At 41.4% G+C, this 19,852-nt stretch overlaps 1 protein-coding gene across 1 annotated transcript in view; it reads left to right on the forward strand.

Annotated features, from left to right (window-relative positions):
* The first annotated feature begins 3,322 nt into the window (after positions 1 to 3,322).
* The window catches only part of SMIM13 (small integral membrane protein 13), a 30,192-nt gene continuing 13,662 nt past the window's right edge, over positions 3,323 to 19,852 (forward strand). Inside the window, exon 1 of the mRNA XM_045847125.1 lies at positions 3,323 to 3,454. Within this exon, the coding sequence (XP_045703081.1) occupies positions 3,379 to 3,454 (76 nt within the window). The 5' untranslated portion in view covers positions 3,323 to 3,378. The remainder of the gene's footprint in view (positions 3,455 to 19,852) is intronic.

The following is a 19,852-nucleotide window of genomic DNA, read 5'->3' on the forward strand; positions in this document are numbered from 1 at the left end:
CACAAAATGAGTACTAATTGATTTTTAAATATAGTTAGCACTAGTGTTTCTCAAGTCTGACTGTTCATCAAAACCTGGAGGACATTAAACAATAACAGACCATTTACACCATACTCCCCACCTTCACTAAGCCTGGAATGAAACCAGTGATCTGTTTTTAAAGCTACCTGGGTAATCCCAGCGTACTGGTAGGGCTGAGATAATTGCCTTAGATGAGCTGGGCAGACACATGAACAGGAACTGGGAGGTTTTCTTGAGGAAGAAATTGGACAGACATTGCAGGATAATTATGATTGAGGTAGTCAGAAAGGAAGGAGCAGAGCAGAGCAGAGCAGAGCAGAGCATTTTATTCAGGGCTGAGAACTGTAAGTAGGAGGACTATAGAAATGATTGTGGCTCAAGTTACCTCAAACCTTACTCTTGAAAACCCTTACAGAATTTATCTTTAGAAAAATGACCTATGCTAATATAGCAAATGATAAGACATATGGCAGCATGGTTTCGTGGGAAGGATCTTGGACTTTTGAGTTAGGAGACTTTGTTTCCTGGCTGTGTGAATTTGTCACAGCCACAACATCTTCCACCCAGACATTTAAGAATCATTTGTAAAGATATGAGTTGGTAAAGCATTCTGAGGGGATGGTTGTACAATCTTCCCCATTTCAGGAAGTGGCTCTGCCCTTCACCTAGAAACTATGGCTAAAAACCTGACATCATTTTTTATTTCTTTTTCTTACCAGTCCCCACATCTAATCCAGCAGCTAATCTTGATGATTTTCCTTCTAAAACATATCCCTAATTTGTCTACTTTGCGTTTTATTCATCACTACCCTAATCTAAAACAACACCCTTTCCTTAGATTACTCTAGAGTTTGGGACTCAATAGGTGTGGGGCAGGGTCTGAGAACATGTGTTTCTAACAGGTTCTCAGGTGATGCTGATTGTTGGTCCAGAGGCCATTCACTGAGAATCACTGCTTTAGAATAATGGTTCTCAACCGTGGGATTCACAAAAGTATCACCTGATCTTTTAGTAACTACTGAGCTTGTGCCTGATCTCCACCAATTCTAATTCATTTGGTATGGGGATGAGGGCTAGTCATTTGTAAGTTTTAAATCTCTACTGGTGATTCGAAATGGCCGTCCAGGGTTGAGAAACACTGCCAAGGTTTAGAGATATGGGTGAGTTTGTTTGCTCTTTGTGGCTTTTGCATTAGCTGCCCCCATCACCTGGCACTCTCTCCCTCTTAGGTCTTTCCATGGCTGAACCCTTTTTTGTCATTTAGGTCTCATTAAATGTCACTTTCTCTAGTAGGTCTTCCCTGATCTCTAATCTAAAATAACACCCCTGCCATGAAAAAATACAATAAAAATGAACTATTAAAAATTAAAAAAGAAAATAACACCCCTATCTTTATCACACTGTTTGGCTTGTTTTCAACATAAGAATTGGCATTTCCTGAGATTTTCCTATTTATGCATATTGGTTCTATCTTCCAACTACAATAAGCATCTCAAGCATAAATGCCTTTGCTTGTCTTATTAGGCTGCTGTATCTCCAGCACTTACAACAGTGCTTGGCTCTATTAGGTATTCAACATATATGAAGAGAGATAAAAGACTTTAAAATAAATTCTTCCAGTTCTTCTATGTTCTTTTTAACTCTTCAACTAGATTTTAATAAAACATTTTATTTATATAATACAATTGAACCATCTATGAAAGAAGCACTAATTTATTTTTTATAAATACATCTTAACTGCACTGAGATCATTCTCTCTTCATAGGAACCCTGTATTAATCTTCTGCAAAGTCATTATCCCTTAATATCTCATATATAGTACATATTCAGTTATAATACTGTTTCATAGGGAATACAGTTTACAGAGTAAGGCAGCTGGGTATGGTCAGGATATATTAAATCAAAGGATTGCTACACAGATTTCGTTTGCTTGTTTTTGGAGGAGAGGGTAAAGGAATTTGTAGCAGAGAAAGGTTTTGGAGGGAGCAAGAGCCATAGAAAAACATGAAGGCTATATCTGGTTCCTTCTAAAAGAGGCCTACACATTTATTTTCTCCTCTTTAATGAATGAATATAATCTGGCAGAACTGAGGACTCTTAATTTCAGGTAGAGACAGAATACTGGAGATTATTAGTGTCCTGTTTCACAGTGGTTTGTTCAAGCCAGTGCAACACAATCTTCAGTTGTGGGTCATCAGTCTCTTGGTCTCAAGGACGCAGCACGGATTAAATTGACAACTGAGATAAATTAAGGGCAAAGCAGATGTCCTTAAGTACACCGCGGACCATTTCTGAAATACATAACTATGAAAATACATAGAACAACATCGTTGCAGGAAGAAAGAGGAGATTCCGTGCCCCTGGCTAGTTTCTTTGGCAGGGATGCGGGTACTTCCTCAAAACTCGCAAGTATACGACCTTCACCCCCAGGTATAGGGCTAGGTTCATATGCAACCAGTTTTTCAGACAGCTGCCACCCCTTTCCTTCCTCTTCGTGCTTTGTCATTCACGGTCTTAAACAAACGTCTTTGTATGTGGCTAATGGTTGAAATCAGTCTAGCACTTCGGCACAGCCAACTGCGAGGGTTCTGAGAACACAAAACCCACAGTCGGTAGACAGAGGTTGTGGCGTGAGAAACACCAAAGCCAAATCCTGGGGACGAGGGAGGGAGAAGCATAGCCACTGAGAAGTGGCGCATCCTGGGAGTGGTAGTTCGTTTGGGGCGGCCTTCTCAAGCCTCCACCGGGCTCTGGACTGCATTTCCCAGCCGTCCCCGCGCCGCAGAGGCGGCAAGGGGTGGAGACTCTTGGTGAGGAGCTGCCGCAGCGGGAGGGGGTCTGGGGCTGAGAAGCAGCTGTAGCGGCTTCCAGGAGAGGTCTACCGTTCGTGAGGGCCGCAGGAACCCTCGGGGCACGCGGTCACGACGGCCGTGTGATCGTCGCGCGTCCCTGTGCTTGGCCTCTCTCCTATCCACAGGCTCATGGTGTCCGCCATGGAAGCGCATCCGGCCGCCGTCGGGGTCTTCGGGCGCCGGTTCCCTGGCTCCCGGGAGCGATGAGTGGGTAGGGGTTTTCCGCGGCACGCCTTCGCCCGCGCTCAGCTGACCCAGGCTAGAAGGGTCTATCGGCCAGTTGGCTGCGGTGTCTGCCCCACGCCGCCCCGCCCCCTGGGGGCGCTGACTGCCCCTCGCTGCGCCGCCCCGCCCCCTGGGGGCGCTACCGAGGGGCTCCGGCCTCCCATGCCGCCCGGCTGCCGCTCGGCGCTGGGTGCCCGCCACTGAAGCCTGAGACCCATCCGCCGGACCGCCCGCGCCCCTCGCCTTGCTGCTCTGAGCCGGCCGCCCCTCGCCCCCCAAGATGTGGCACAACGTCGGGCTGACCCTGCTGGTGTTCGTGGCCACGCTGCTGATCGTCCTGCTGCTGATGGTGTGCGGTGAGTGGGGCATCTGCTGTAGAGCAATTGCACGCCGCGGTACACATGCCAGCTTTACTGGTGTTGCTGACTTGCTTGTTCTGTCTGGTTAAAAAAAGAATAAGGCGTGGATGGACAAGTGTCTTAAAATCATCTGTTGTCTACTTACCTCTCAGGAGTGAGCTCAGAGGAGATGTACCCCTGACACATGACAGGCCCTCTGGCATCCTGGAGAGGGAAAGAACAGAATCCAGGTCTGGGCATCTTCACTCGGGTTTAAACCAGATATTGCTTCACTGGCAGCGTCTGCTCTTGATTGCCATTCTTACCACAGTCTGCCCAGATTTTAACCTTGGCCTGTATTCGAAGGTGAACTGATTGGTTACTCCTTTTTCTTTTTTTTTTACAGATTCTTACACTAAAGTAAAGAGAGGTTTTACCTCTCTTTTAATCAGGAATAGGGTCAGGGTTGGGTTTGAAGCAGATGTGAAATCATTTGCTTACTTGGAGTTCAGGCTTAAACTAAATTCCCAACAGAAATGTTGAGACTAGGTAGACCTTAAAAACACTGGCTATATTAAACTTCCAGGGTCAGGTAACCCAACTCTTAGTTCTGTAATAATGGTGCTATTTTGTCTGCTGTGGGGTTTTTCCTTCTTGGAATGAGAAGACATAAAACTTTCTTCTCAAGGTAATATTAGCACAATTTTAGATCTTTTTGTTTGCTATATACACAGGAGTTAATAACAACAAGTGGTCTTTTAGCAGAGTGGCTGAGCAACTGTGAAAATTTGGGAAGTGTCTCGAACCCAGTGTGAAAGAATTGATTTTTTCATAACTGCATTATTGAAATATGGTTTCAGGTTAATGCAGTAATTGGTCAGAATTCAAAATAAATACTAGGGTGTATTCATTATATGATTAATGCACTAACTGCTTACTATCAGAGTTGTGTTTGGAGAAGATATGTGTGTTTGTGCATATGCACGTATATGTATTTATGTCTATATACTTGTGTATATTCTTTTAATTTTCTTGCTTTACTAAAGCCCCAGAGTAAAGCTTCTAACTTATTGCCTTTCTTTTCTGATGATAAAAAAATTGAAAAGATTTTTTAAATTTTCTGCTTTTGATGTTAGCATATTTGGTATTTAGGATTCTTGAAGTAAGGAAAACCAGATCTTTGTGATTTGTTTTGATATGAGGAAGGAGGAAAGCACATGCTTTCTTTTCTAATTTGATGTAAACTACCTGGAGATGGCAATGTGATATTCAGACTGTGTGACATGTGACAACACCTTTGATATAATATTTGCCAAACTTGCCTTTGGGACATCAAAGTTCCTAATTGCTACAAATATCAGACTTGCTCTCAGCACTCAGTTACTATTTGACTTTACTCATTTTTTTTCCTAAAGTGCCCTGTCTTTGGTTTCAGAAAACATGGAATTAGACAAGAGATGTAGTAAATAAAAGAACACATTATTTTGATTGGAATGGTCAAGAACTAATAACATTATGGAGAAGTAATCCAAGCATTTTTTTTGGGGGGGGCGGGGCGGGGAGCTAATGATAGGGAAGCTTCGTGCTTTGACTAGGTTGGCCCTGGGGTTTACGGAGAGGAGGAAAGGATCCTAACAGATGTGAGAGAGACCCTAGTGTGCTGTGTTAGTTTGCTAGGGCTACCATAACAAAATACTATAAACATTAAACAACAGAAATTTTTTTTCTCACAGTTCTGGAGGCCAGAAATCTGATATCAAAGTGTCACCAGGGTTGATTTCTTCTGAGGCCTCTCTCCTTGGTTTATAGAAACTGCCTTCTCCCTGTGTCTTCACGTGGTCTTTCCTATGTCCTAATCTTTCCTAATAAGTACACCAGTTTTATTGGATTAGGGCCCCACCCTTATGAATTCATTTAAACTTAATTAACTCTCTAAAGACCTCTCTAGTCCTGGGCTGCTTGGTGTGTCAGGTGGCTGGAGTATCACGTCCCATACACCAAAAGGTTGTGAGTCCGATTCCCGCCAGGGCACATACCTAGGATGGCTGTTGGATCCTGGGTCAGGTTGGGTAGGGGAGGCAACTGATGTTTCTCTGTCCCTCTCTCTAAAATCAATAACAACAATGAAAACTTCCTCAGGTGAGGATTAAAAAAAAAATTCAAGGCCCAATCTCCAAATGCAGTTGACAATGGAGGTTAGCAATCTGTGACACAGGTATGCTCCATGGAAATCACAGCCAGTTTATTTTAGAACTCTTCTGGGCTCTTTTACACAGTAAATTGATTTTCAAATTTCGGATTACCAGGGAGGTTTTCCTTTTGCTGTATACATTGGTTGTGTCTACTTTGTCAGTCTCTCCTTCATTCTAAAATGTTTTCTACTCCCACTATACACTGAAGTTGACCTTATAAAGGTCAGTAACAAATGGCTTCCATATTGCTAATTCTGTGGTCACTTATTAGTCCTAATTGTACTTAATCTCTTATACAAGTGAGAATTCTTTCCATGAAGCATTTCTCTTGGCTTTTTGTACATGTACATACTTTCATGATGTTCTTCCTATCCTACCATCGTGTCTAATTGTTTATCTCTTCCTGGCTTCTCATTTCCCTAGAATTTCTTAGCTTTTTTTTAATCTCAATTTATGATAGGAAATACATTTTACATTATTCCCACTACATTCATAAGTATATGAATTACATATATTAACCAGTTTATATATACATCTATCAACCTGTCAGGTCTCTATGAAATAAAAATGCTATGGACTAGTAGTACTTGCCCTTAGCCCATGAAATGCATGCTATTTTCTATTATATTTTTATAATATACTGTGCTCTAATACAAATATATATTTCTATTTTCAGTTTATTTCCTTTTGTTCTCTACCTATATGATATATTATTCATAGAGATTTAAATATTAACCAGTGACTAAAATTGGTATCTTCACCTTTCAGTTCTCTCCTCCATCTTAGGCACATGCATCAGAATTTTTTTTCTTTTTGTCCTTCTTTTATTTTATTTTTTAATATATTTTATTGATTATGCTATTACAGTTATCCCATTACTCCCCCTTCATTCCCCTCCACCCTGCACACCCTCTCCCATCCACATTCCCCCCTTAGTTCATGTCCATGTGTCATAAGTTCTTTAGCTTCTACATTTCCCATACTATTCTTGCCCTCCCCCTGTCTATTTTCTCCCTGCCATCTATGCTACTTATTCTCCATACCTTTTCCCCCTCTCTCCTCCCACCCCCCTGTTGCTAACCCTCCATGTGTTCTCCATTTTTGTGGTTCTGTTCCTATTCTAGTTGTTTCCTTGGTTTGTTTTTGTTTTAGGTGTGGTTGTTAATAATTGTGAGTTTGCTGTCATTTTACTATACATTTTTTTAATTTTATTTTTCTTAGATAAGCCCCTTAAACATTTCATATAATAAGGGCTTGGTGATGATGAACTCCTTTAACTTGACCTTATCTGAGAAGCACTTTATCTGCCCTTCCACTCTAAATGAAAGCTTTGCTGGATAGAGCAATCTGGGATGTAGGTCCTTGCCTCTCATGACTTCAAATACTTCCTTCCAGCCCCTTCTTGCCTGTAAAGTCTCTTTTGAGAAATCAGCTGACAGTCTGATGGGAATTCCTTTGTAGTTTACTGTCTCCTTATCTCTTGCTGCTTCTAGGATTCTCTCCTTCATTTTTACCTTGGCTAATGTAATTATGATGTGCCTTGGTGTGCTCCTTCTTGGGTCCAACTTCTTTAGGACTCTCTGAGCTTCCTGGACGTCTATTTCCTTTGCCATATTGGGGAAGTTCTCCTTTATTATTTGTTCAAATGGGTTTTCCACTTGTTGCTCTTCCTCTTCTCCTTCTGGTACCCCTATAATTCGGATATTGGAACGTTTAAAGATGTCCTGGAGGTTCCTAAGCCTCTCCTCATTATTTTGAATTCTTATTTTTTCATTCTTTTATGATTGTATGTTTTTTTCTTCCTTCTGGTCCACTCTGTTGATGTGAGACCCAGCTTTCATTCCATCACTATTGGTTCCCTGTGCATTTTTTCATTTCACTTATTTTAGCCTTCATTTTTTTCATCTAGTTTGCGACCAAAATCAACCAATTCTGTGAGCATCCTGATGACCAGTCCTTTGAACTGTGCATCTGATAGGTTGACTATCTCTCAGCATCTCTCGGTTGCTTTAAAGTACTGGTTGTGGGGCTTTCAATTGTTCTTCTGTTTGAGCCATCTTTTTTTTTCCTTTGCTCTGCTCTCGCCTGTTATATATGAGGGGCGGAGCCTTAGGTGTTCACCAGGATGGGCACCCCAGTCTCTGGGTCATGATGCTGTATGTGGGGGTGGGGTCCGAGAGGGAACAATGGTGCTTGCTCTGCTCTCTGTGGACCTTAGTCCCTTCCTCTGCTTCCCCTGAACAAATTGGGCCCTTCTGGTGCCAATTCCTGCGTGGGTAGGCTTGTGCACCCTGTGGGATTTTCCAGCGACCTCTCCTGTGAGGCTGGGAGTCTCTTCCTGCCCCTCAACCCCCAGAGGTGTTTTCATCAGTGCCTGAGGTTCTATTTCCCAGCGCTGTGATCCTTGGTTGGGCACAGTGCCTTGCCTCACAAACGCCGCCTTGCTGGGTCTGCCGGTTGCCACCCCTCGGCTGGGGTCAGCCTGCTGTGGTCTTGCGCGCCCTGGATGCCTTACGCGCCTGTCCCAATACTCTGCTCTCCGTGCTGACCTGCGCTCAGCTGCGCGGCTCTGCCCCTCCTACAGGTCTGGATGAATGGGTCTATTTTAACTCCTTGGTTGTCCAACTTCCATACAGTTCAATTTTCTGTCAGTTCTGGTTGTTATTCTGTTTCTAAATTGTTGTTGTCCCTATCTTGGTTGTGTGAGGAGGCACAGTGTGTCTACCTATGCCTCCATCTTGGCAGGAAGTCTGTAGAAATTTTTTTCTTAACATCTCTACTTGGAGATCTAATAAACATCTCATACTTAATAAGATGGCCTCTGACTTACAGTGGTTCAATTTAGGATTTTTTTGACTTTTTGCATGTACAGTGGTGTGAACGCAATACATACTCAATAGAGACCATACTTCGGATTTTGAATTTTGATCTTTTCCTGTGCTAGCAATATGCAGTTGTATACTCTTGTGAAGTTGGGCAACACAGTGAGCTGTAGCTCCCAGTAGCCACAAGATCATGAGGGTAAACAACTGATCACAAGGGTAAACCACTGATACTCCCTCCACAAGAGTACTGTGTTGCGTTTTTGGATATTGGGGCTTGGCATTTCATCCTGTCTACAAAACATCCATCTGTGGGTTCTGCTGCTAGTGAGAAGAAGAAGGCAATTACTCTTGAGCACATTTAAGATAGGCCAGGCTAAGCTATGCTGTTCAGTAGGTGAAGTTAATTAAATGCATTTGTGAGTTAGGAGATTGTCAATTTACAATGGGTTTTTTGGGAGGTGACCCCATTGTAAATTGAGGAGCATCTGTACATCTAAACTAGCCCTCTTGATTTCCAGCAGTTGACTCTCCCTTTCCATCTCAGATGTTACCAGCAGGGAAGACCTTGGGTGTCATCCTTGGTTTTGCCCTTTGCTTTTCTCCCCATCCATCTCCCCTTACAAATAGCCACTCCCTCTGGAAATCCAACTTTATCTCTCTCTCTCCCTTTTTAAAAGGTTTGTTTATTTGTTTGTTTTTAGAGAGAGGGGGAGAGAGGGAGAGAAACATCAATGTGTGGTTGCTTCTGGTGTGCTCCCTACTGGGGAACTGGCCTGGAACCCAGACATGTGCCTTGGCTGGGAATCAAACTGGTGACCCTTTGGTTTGCAGGCCCACACTCAATCCACTGAGCCATACCAACCAGAGCCCAACTTTATCTCTTTAAAAAATGTGAAATATATTTTTTTCTCCATGTGTAACATCTCCATTTTGGGCTTGCCTTAGTTTCCTAGGTAGTGTTTTTCCATTCCCTCTTTTCTTTATAATCTACTTTTCACATACTAGTCAGACATGTTTTATGCAAAAATGTTTTTTCAAATGTTATTAACAAAAGAAAATTTCAAAGCCAGTGGTACTAAAAGACTTTTTAAAAAGGAGTTCCCTCAATTTTTGATTTTATTATTTCCCTCAGTTGTTTGCTTTCATGCTCCTAAATGATTTGTTCATAGCTATTTCTTGACTCTTACAGTTTTACACATTATTTACTAACTATGGTAGAGGCCCCATTTCTCCCCTGCATGCCATTAATAATGATAATTTTGGGCTATTAATCATCAAGATTTATATTTTGGCTGTGTAAATAGTCCCTGCTGGTCAATAGTGTAATAGGACTATACTTCTTTTCTTACATGGTTTTCCATTTTTTTGAGGTTAATAATTGCCTTTTTAATTGACATTGTATTACTGGGTTTTTTGTTTGTTTGTTTGTTTTATTTTTATTGTTGTTCAAATATAGTTTTCTGTCTTTTACTCCCATCCCAGCACCCGGCCCCAGTTCTCCCCACCTCCCTCCCATTTACACCCCCCTAGTTTTTGTCCATGTGTCCTTTATACTTGTTCCCGTAAACCCTTCCCCTTTTCCCCTAAAATTCCCTCCCCTCTCCCCTCTGGTCACTGTCAGCCTGTTCTCTATTTCAGTGTCTTTGACTGTATTTTGCTTGTTTCTTTGTTTTGTTGTTTAGGTTCCTGGTAAAGATCATATGATATTTGTCTTTCACTGCCTGGCTTATTTCACTTGGCATAATGCTTTCCAGTTCCATCCATGCTTTCTCAAAGAGTAGGAACTTCTTTCTTTCTGCTGCATAGAATTCCATTGTGTAAATATACCATAGTTTTTTTGTGTTTTTTTAAATATATATATATATATATATATTTAAAGATTTTATTTATTTTTAGAGAGGGAAGGGAGGGAGAAAGAGAGAGAGAAACATCAATGTGCGGTTGCTGGGGGTCATGGCCTGCAACCCAGGCATGTACCCTGACTGGGAATTGAACCTGGGACACTTTGGTTCGTAGCCCGCACTCAATCCACTGAGCTACGCCAGCCAGGGTTGTTTTGATCCATTCATTTACTGATGGGTACCTAGGTTGCTTCCAACACTTGGCTATTGTAAATTGTGTTGCTATGAACATTGGGGTGCATAGGTTCTTTTGGGTTGGTGTTTCAGGGTTCTTAAGATATAATCCTGGCGTGGAATTGCTGGGTCAAAAGGCAGATCCATTTTTAGTTTTCTGAGAAAATTCCATACTGTTTTGCATAGTGCTTGTACTAGTCTGCAATCTCACCAACAGTGCACTAGGGTTCTCTTTTCTCCACAGCCTCTCCAACACTTGCTATTTGTTGCTTTGTTTATGATGGCCATTCTGACCGGTGTAAGGTTACCACCTTACACTGGTTTTAGTTTGCATCTCTCTGATAGCTAGCAATACTGAGCATCTTTTCATGTGTCTCTGGATCGTCTGTATGTCCTCCTTGGAGAAGTGTCTATTCAAGTCCTTTGCCCATTTTTTAATTGGGTTGCTTGTCTTCTTAAAGTGGAGTTGTGTAAGTTTATGTATTTTGGAGATTAAACCCTTGTCTGAGGCATCATTGGCAAATATGTTTTCCCATACAGTTGGTTCTCTTTTTATTTTGATATTGTTTTCTTTAGCTGTGCACAAGCTTTTTATTTTGATGAGATCCCATTTGTTTATTCTTTCCTTTATGTCCCTTGCTCTAGGGGGACATATCAGTAAAAATATTGCTGCGTGAAATATCTGAGATTTTCCTGTCTGTGTTCTCTTCTAGGACTTTAATGGTGTCACGGCTTATATTTAAATCTTTTATCCACCTTGCATTTATTTTTGTGTATGGTATAAGTTGGTGCTCAAATTTTATTTTTTTGCACATAGCTGTCCAGTTCTCACAACACTGTTTGTTGAAGAGGCTATTTTTACTCCATTTTATGTTGCTGCCCCCTTTGTCAAATATTAGTTGACTGTAGAGACTTGGCGTATGACTGTTTTGTATGTACACATTATTTGTCTCCCTCTCCCATGTTCCAAATCCCACACACACACCTATCAGAAATATATGCCATGTGTTCAAAGAAATTGTTCTTTCCTCCTCACCTCCTCACTTTCCCAACTCAGTCCCAAAGCCTCCTTCCTTCTCAACAGCTTTTGTTCTCAGCCTGCCCTTTACCCTCTCTGCTGGAAACTGTTTTCCAGATCTCATGTCACCATCTTTCTTGGTTTTCACACTTGTTTTGTTGGAGCATATTTCTTTAGTAGCTTTCTAAGAAAGAATGCATGGAAAATAATTTCTTGAGCTAATGCCTGCCTAAAAATGTCTTTTTGTAATTACTGGCATTCTGAAACATTGTAATGATATGCCTTGGTATGGTTTTTTATTTTTCTGAATCCTTTGGTTCAGGTTTTAGTCTGCATTTCTGGGAACATTTTCTGTTATATCTGACAATTTTTTGCCTCCATTTTCTTCATTCTTTCTGAAACTTGTGTTAGTTGGGTGTTGGACCTCTTGGGCTGATTCTTAAATTTTATCTTTTTAGCTTTTATTTTTTTTGTCTTACCTTCTTCCTCTCCCTTTTTTGTGGGGGAGATGTTTGGGGTTTATCTTCTACCTTGTAAGATTTTATTTTAGCTATTCAGTTTTTAGTTTCAGATTTGTTTTCTGATTACTCCCCTTGTATAGGAGCTGTTCTTGCTTCACATATGTAACATCTTATCACTATAAGTATAGTAGTTGTAATTGTTCTGTTGTTTTTAATAGTGTTTCTTTTTCTTGCATTGCCTTTGTTTCTTCCGTGTATTTTGTTTTTGTTGTTGTTGTTTATTTTTGCTTGTTTGCTTTGGTGGTAAATTTTCAGTGTCAGCTCTGTGCTCATTGCAGGTGATTGGGGTTCCTCTTTAGAGGAATCCCCAGTTGTAAGTGTCTGGAGGTCTATTTCTCTGTGAGTATTCCATCTCTCCAGAGAGGAATACCCTCACTACCCCATTGGGTATTGTAAACTTGGGTACTTGCATGACAGTTCTGTAAATGGACTTAAGTCCCATCCTTTTTTTCTTCCCTCCCCTCACCTCTTCCCATCACAAGTCTTGATGTTTTGTGTGGTTCTTGATTGAATTTTGCCTCCAATTAGCATCCCCCTCTCCTGCCATCCAGATTTTTGTTTCTTTTGCTTTGCTAGATCAGTTACCACCCCAGGCCAGCCTGTAGTATATGGGTTCTTAAGAATACACTTATTAAAGCTGTGGACAGTGAAACAAGGGCGGGCTTAGGACAGATGAAACAGCAGGGGAGGGATTAGGCAGGACTGCTCTCAGCTCACTGGAAAGGGGGCCTTGGAGACAGGTTCAGGGAGTTAGCCCAAGCACAAGCTGCTGCTGCCCATTGTTCCCCTGGTTGAAAGTCTCCTGGGGACCCTTAGAATTTAGGAGATGCGTGCCTGTGGGGGAAGAAGAGGGAGAAGGGAAAGACAGCATGTGCACTGGGTCCTTAGTCCTGAGGGTCGTACGGAATGAGGGTTTAAGAGAGGATCTCAACAGTATGTTCATCAGCTTTATGCTGATGTGCCAAAATAAAATTTATTGCCTTAGCTTCATCTGTCCTTAGGTGTGGTTGGCAAATGGTACTAATTGGGTTTCTGCTTTCTAATCTCCCTGAGCAGGGTGATTTAAACTATTTGCCCTCTGGTTGGGTGGAGAAATGTAAGTCACTTACTCTTTAGTGCCCTTGGTTATAGAAGATAGGATTTACTAGATCGCTGCAAACTGCTGGGCCTTTTAACTATGTCTCAGTTTCTCTATTCCACTTGCCTAGGAATTTTCTTAGCTCCTTACTATCCTGCCTCCACTCCTTGTGTAAAACCTATTCTCCAGTGGTTTCCCGTTTCTCTCTGAATACAGCCCAAGGATCTGGGTGATGTGGCTCCTCTACTACTCTCCCCCACGACTCTCAACATTCCACCAACAGGCAAGCTTTGTACTTTCCTCAGTCTTCCTTATTTCTCTCTCCAGGTTTTCACATCAACTAACCACCTCGTAGTCCATCCAGTCACTCTATGTCATTTAACCTTAGTTTAATACTCTCTAAAATAAGCTATTTCACGTGTGTTTCCCTAGTGAGAGTATAAGCTCCATGAAGGCAGGGACCTTGTTTTGCTTGTTCACTGCTGTATCCCAGGATCCTAGGGTAATGCTTGGTGTATAATAGGCCTTCATGTATTTTCAGAACGAATGAAGAAAGATTCCTGTATTAATTGTTAAACTAAATTCCCATTACATGTAAGTTTTAAGTGTGGTACAAACCTGCCTTGTCTTGTGATGGAGTTGCCTTGTGTAAGAGTTCAATAAAATACTAAATTAACTCTTACATTTAGGTGCTATGGTTGTGGTCAAGGGTGTCCAAAAGTTAATAAGGCATCTGTTCCCTTGCAGACCTTTATACTCCATTAGGGAAGACACCCTTACCTGATTAACTGTAGTAAAGTCTGGGCTCCTGAGTGTTAGTTTCACATACATGATTCTTCTCCCTTTTCCAGTGTTTTTTTAAAGCTCAGAATCTTTTCCTAAAATAACTCTTTGTTTTTGGTTTATGCACACAACCTAAGGCATTATTTTACCTTCCTCATTCATTACTAATCTTTTGGCCAAGTCATACACCCATTCATCTCCCAAATATTTTGAGCGTGTCTTGTAAGTATAGTTCTAAGATATTCTACAAAATGACAAGTTCTGGAAGAGGATACAGCGTAGTCACTACTTTCAACAATTAATTACAAGATTGTGAGAATAGGTTCACTAGTGTAGGTACACTGTACTTTTACATGGAATTCATCAACTTGTGTGTGTGCTCATTCCCTTTTATCACCTTCCTTTCAAACAGAAATAGGCTTTTTCTTTGTCCATGTCTCCAAGAGCAATCAGCAAGCACTGAGTTCATCTCCATGGGATAAAAAATATATATATTTGGTGTTACTGGTTCCTGGCATTAAGCTCCCCCAAACCCTTGAAATTTCCTGAGTAATAGGAGCATCTTTTGTTATTCATAGCAGGTCCTTTCTGACCAGGCCGGAGTTTATGCTAATGAGAGGTGTCTCAGGCTGGGGCTTCTAGATTGTTTCAGGATTGGGGTTGATCATTAAAAAAAACAAACAAAGCCCTGGCTGGCTAGCACAGTGGATTGAGCGCAGGTTGCTAACCAAAGTGTCACAGGTTTGATTCCCTATCAGGGCACATGCCTGGGTTGCAGGCCACAGCCCCCAGCAACCACACATTGATGTTTCTCTCTCTCTCTCTTTCTCCCTCCCTTACCTCTTTAAAAATAAATAAAAATTTTTAAAAATCTTTAAAAAAACAAACAAACAAGATTAGAGAACCAGAAGTTTTAGCTCCACCACCTGACCTCTAAGGAGGGTGGGGGCCTGGAGATTGGATTATAAGAACTTTTAAATGTTGAGTATTATGAGCATTTCAAATTTAGCGAATCTAAAACCACATTCTTGATCTGGCTTTTCTACTGGCCTTCACCATCTCAGTAAACGGCAGCTTTGTCATTCTGGTTGTCAGTGAGGCCTCTCTACCTTCTCTGAGATATCAGCTTCCCTCACAAATGCCCCCTTCTGCTTACTCTGCTTTATTTTTTTCTATAGTTCTTCATTATCATTGGGCCAATATGTTACAGTAAGAATGGTGTTTGGAAATGATGGATGCTTGATGAATATTTGAATGAATGAATGAATTTCCAGCTCTTGAAGAAGAATTGGCTAGGATGGGGTTTATAGATGGGAGCAGGAGGCATCCAGATTGTGGTACCATGTGCATCACCTGCAGAATTTATACCAGTAGGTGATTTTGCAAGTAATCAAATCTAGGAAATTTTATGATAGACTGTATATCTGCTTATCTATCTCATATTTAGGTACAGGTGAGTAAATGTGAATTAATTAATGTTTGAAAAATGAATTTTCAAAGATTAAATCTGGTTTTAGAAATTTGAGTATCCTTAGTTTAACATGGTTTTACTTAGAATAATATACATTTCAAAATAATGGTTGAATAAAATAAGATGTATTGATCACTGAAAAGTGTGAACAGTTTGATGAGTTTTAGTAAATGTATACAGTAGTGTGAGCATCACCACAGTCTGGATACAGAACATTTTCATCACTACAGAAAGTTCTCTCATGGCCCTTCGTAGTCAATTCTCAAGCCCCTGGCAAAAACTGAAGTTCTTTCCATGACAATTTTGCCTTTTCTAGAATTTTTTATAAATAGAATCATATGATATACTTTTGTATTTGACTTCTTTCACTTAGCATAGTGCTTTTGAAATCCATCTATGTGGTGTATATCAGTGATTCATTTTCTTTTTGCTGGGTAATATTCCATTGTATGGATAAAATGTTACCAGAAAGTGGACCTGGCCCTGAGCAGGTCTATCTAGGGCCAGCCAGTGGTATATGGGTTCTTGACCTGGTACAGGAAAGATTTTACTACATGAGCTTGGTGATTTTTAGAGGACATTTATTAAAGCTGGGGACAGTGAAACAAGGAAGGGCTTAGGATATTGGAAGCAAGAGGAGAACCTAATCGGGGCTGCCTTGGCTCTCTGGTAATGTTATAGGAAAGAAATGATGAGCTTTGGTGGGGCTGGTTTGGCTCACTGGGGAGTCAGAAAAAGGGAGCCTTGGAGACAGGTTCAGAGGGTTCGCTTGGGACGAACTGCTGGGGTCCATTGTGCTGCCCTGGTTGCAAGCCTCTGGGATGCCTTAGAGTTTAGAAGATGCATGTCTTTGGGGGAAGATGACGGGGAAAGGAGAGATGCAGGCATACTCCTGGGAGGATGTGTCTGGGGACCCTAGTTTTGGGGGGTTTTAAAGCCTGGGAGTCTAGGGGAGGTCTTAAGGAAGGGCCTCAATAGACTATCAGCTTTATGCTGATGTCCCAAAATGAGATTTTATTTCCTTAACTTCATCTGTCCTTGGGTGTGGTTGGCAGATGGCATTAATTGGATTTATATTGTCTCCCTGAATAGGGTGTTCTGGTTGGTGAGGAGAGGTACAAACCATTTACTCTTAAGTGCCCCTGGTTACAGTAGATAGGATTTTCTAGATGGCTGCAAACTTCTTGTTTAACTACGTCTCAGTTTCCCTATTCCACTTGCCAAGGAATTTTCCTAGCTTCTTACTATCCTGCCTCCATACTAGAATTTGTTTATTCATTTACTTATCAGTGGATATTAGGATAGTTTTAATTTCTATTGGGTAACTTTATAAGAAACTGACAAACATTTTGCATTGCCAATAGCCATGTGGTAAACTGTTCAGATTTTTTACCCATTGAAAAGAATTACATTGTCTTTGTATTATCAAATTGTAATTCTTTATGTATGTTGAAGACAATCTTATTAGATACACATTTGTAATTTTTTCTTCAGATATGCATCTTGTGCCTTTTTATTTTTAAATGTCTTTAGAAAAGTCAGTTTTTCATGTTAATTAAATCCTATTTATCAAATTTTTCTTTTGGATTTAATGCTTTTTGAATCATATCTAAGAAATGATTACTTACCCAAGGTCACAAGATTTTTCTTCTACAAATTTTTTTAGGAGTTTTGTATTTTAGGTTTTGCCTTTAGGTCTGTGATCTGCTTTGAGGTAATTTTTGTGTATGGTTTGAGTTAAAGATTTTTTTTTTACACATAATGATATTCAACTGTTTTATCTTTTATTGAAAAGGCAGTTGTTGAAAATCAGTTGACTAAATGTATAGGAATGTTTCGGCTATATTTTAGGTTCTTTGTATTTCCTTGTAAGCTTCAGAATCAGCTTGTTAAAATGGACATTGACCCTGTAGGTTAAGTTGAAGACAATTGACTTATTAATGTTGGGGTCCATGACCATATTATATCTTCATTTTTAAGGACTTTAATTTCTCTTTGCAACATTTTGCATATTTTGATATGTAATTTAGTTCTTGCACTAGTTTAGTCTAATTTAACTGTAAAGGGTTCATATTTTTGATGCGTTGTTAATGGTATTCTTTTATTATTTGCTGCTAATATATGGAAACAAATGATTTTTGTATATTGACAGTATATTTGGCAAAACTGCTAATTCAGATCATCAGTCATGCATTCATTTATTTGCATATTGCCTTTATATCCTGCAAATTTGCCCAATTTCACTTTTTAGTAAGATTGGGGAAGAAAGGTAGAGAGGATTTTTTTGTTTTGTTTTGTTTTGTAAATTCCACAGGATTTTTTACCCAGAGGCTCATGTGAACTGCAAATAAAGATTGTTTTACCTATTCTTTTCAATTTGTATGTCTTTTAGTTTTTGCCTCATTATACCTCCAGGACAGTTTTGAAAGAAAGGGTTGTTAACTGATGGTCCTTAGCACAAATTCAATACCAGGAGTCCCCACTTTAAGGTACTGTGAAGAAAGAAACTTTATTCAGTGTAAACAGCTCCATTGTGATTCAGCATGGCTGTGAAGAATGTTACAGTTCAATTATGAAGCAGTATGGCTGTGGAAAAACATGGCTGTGAGTTGGCCCTGGGGTGAGGTCCCTCTCTGGGTAGACAGCTCTGTTCTGGTCTGCTCCACCTGCTCTTGTCCAAACTGCTCCACTTTGCCCTGGGTGGGTGAGACATCAGGAAACACAATCTTCAGTCTTTGGTAGAAAGGGAAAGGGAGTGTGCTCTTGGAGCCAGAAGGGAGCTGATTTATGTAGACAACAAGTCCCTGTCCCTGGTACCTAATTTGTGTTTCCCCATGCAGATAAGGACTTCAAATCCTTATAGTTTGATTGGTCCAAAAGGCACTGTCCTAATTTGCAGAATGGAGTTGCTATTGTTACAGAATGGTCCCGGGGTGGTGGGGGGTAACAATATACTATTACTGAATGGACCCACCCTTGTGCTCTGGGATTCCCCCACCCTGTACTAGGTTCGCCTTATCTGCCACCAGGGAAAGACATCTCTTAATGCTAGAGATTGGTGAAAAGGAAAGGGATTATTTATTTAAAGAGTTATACAAACTTAAGAGTAATAACTTAATGTCTTCATTGAGATCCTAAAGTCCTTTAGAATACCCACAAACACACATGATGCGTGGGTCACTGGCCAGCAGTGATCACGGAACGCTGCGGATGGCTCGTCGAAACTGGAGAAAAAACATTCACAGAGACAGACTAGTTTCTGTGGAGAAGTAGGGATGGAATGGCCACCCCCTCCAGTGGGGAGCGCACCCTCTCTCCTGGAGGGCGCCATGGCCACCCTCCCTGGTGGGGAGAGCGCCCGTTCCCCCTCCAGAGAGGCTTTTTATTGGTTTTGTTTGCATAAGAATTCAGGTAAAAGCTCATTACTCATTGCTAGGAAGTAAGGATCAAACAATAGATAACAAGGAAGTCTGAGGGCCTATTTTGAGTCAGGGTCAAAGAGCTGTAAAACTTTAAGGAACAAACTAACTTCCTCCTTGGACCCCTCTCATTCAACTGAGAGCATTCTAAACAAAGAAGGTTTCACAGGAATTTACATATTCTTTCTTAGGCCTGATCACCTGGGGAACCCGCCCTTTTCAGCCCAGAGCTGCACCACCCTGTCATTGTTTCAGGCTTAGGTGGAGCAAGGGAAGTAAGGCAGCCAAGGGATGAGGAGATTTTCTCCAAGACGATGAGGACTCAGGCTACCTCAAAGCTGAGGAGCGAGGGTCCATCACCCCCTTTTGCTGTAAAAGTCCTTCTTTTGGGGGCCTCTCACGTGATCATGCCTGTCTTAGATCGTTCCCTCCTTGGGAGGGAATGTTCCCTCCTTGGGATGGGTCGTTCCCTCCTTGGGGAATCTTTCCCGTCTTTGGCTAACCGACCAAGCTTTGGGGTTCAGTTATGAATGAAGCAGCAGAAGCAGTGCTCCTGCCAGGGAGATAAGCTTTTGTCTCCTTGCTGGCTTACAGTTCCAAGGGCGTTCCCTCAGCCTTAGCCTAGGCGGGGGTTACAGCTTCTGATACCAGGCAGGGCGGTTCCCAACACCCACAGTCCTGCCTTCCCCCTCTGCCCAGTCCGGGGTACTGTATCTCAGAAAAAGAAATAAAAGTTTGTGGTTCTTCTCTGCCCAAGCTGTGTGGTCCCAAAAAGATGCTGCATGTCTGCTACACATGGGTTTAAATCCTAGTGCCAATCTTCCTCTGCCACACCATTTCTGACTCCTCCCACAATTGGCCACAGCTGCCAGCATTCCCGTATTTCTCTAGCTTTAGTGGGCTCCCATAGTAAGTCTGGGCAGGTGTGGCCCTGTGGTGTGAAGCCAGTCATCTCCAAGCTCTTCTCAGTAGCCCGGCTCCATGTGTCCCATCCCCAGCTCAGACTTGGGGGGTGAGGATATCCTATATATACA

This window comes from Phyllostomus hastatus, unplaced genomic scaffold (assembly GCF_019186645.2).
Source record: "Phyllostomus hastatus isolate PE091 unplaced genomic scaffold, TTU_PhHast_1.1 phas_contig_524, whole genome shotgun sequence".
NCBI lineage: Eukaryota > Metazoa > Chordata > Mammalia > Chiroptera > Phyllostomidae > Phyllostomus > Phyllostomus hastatus.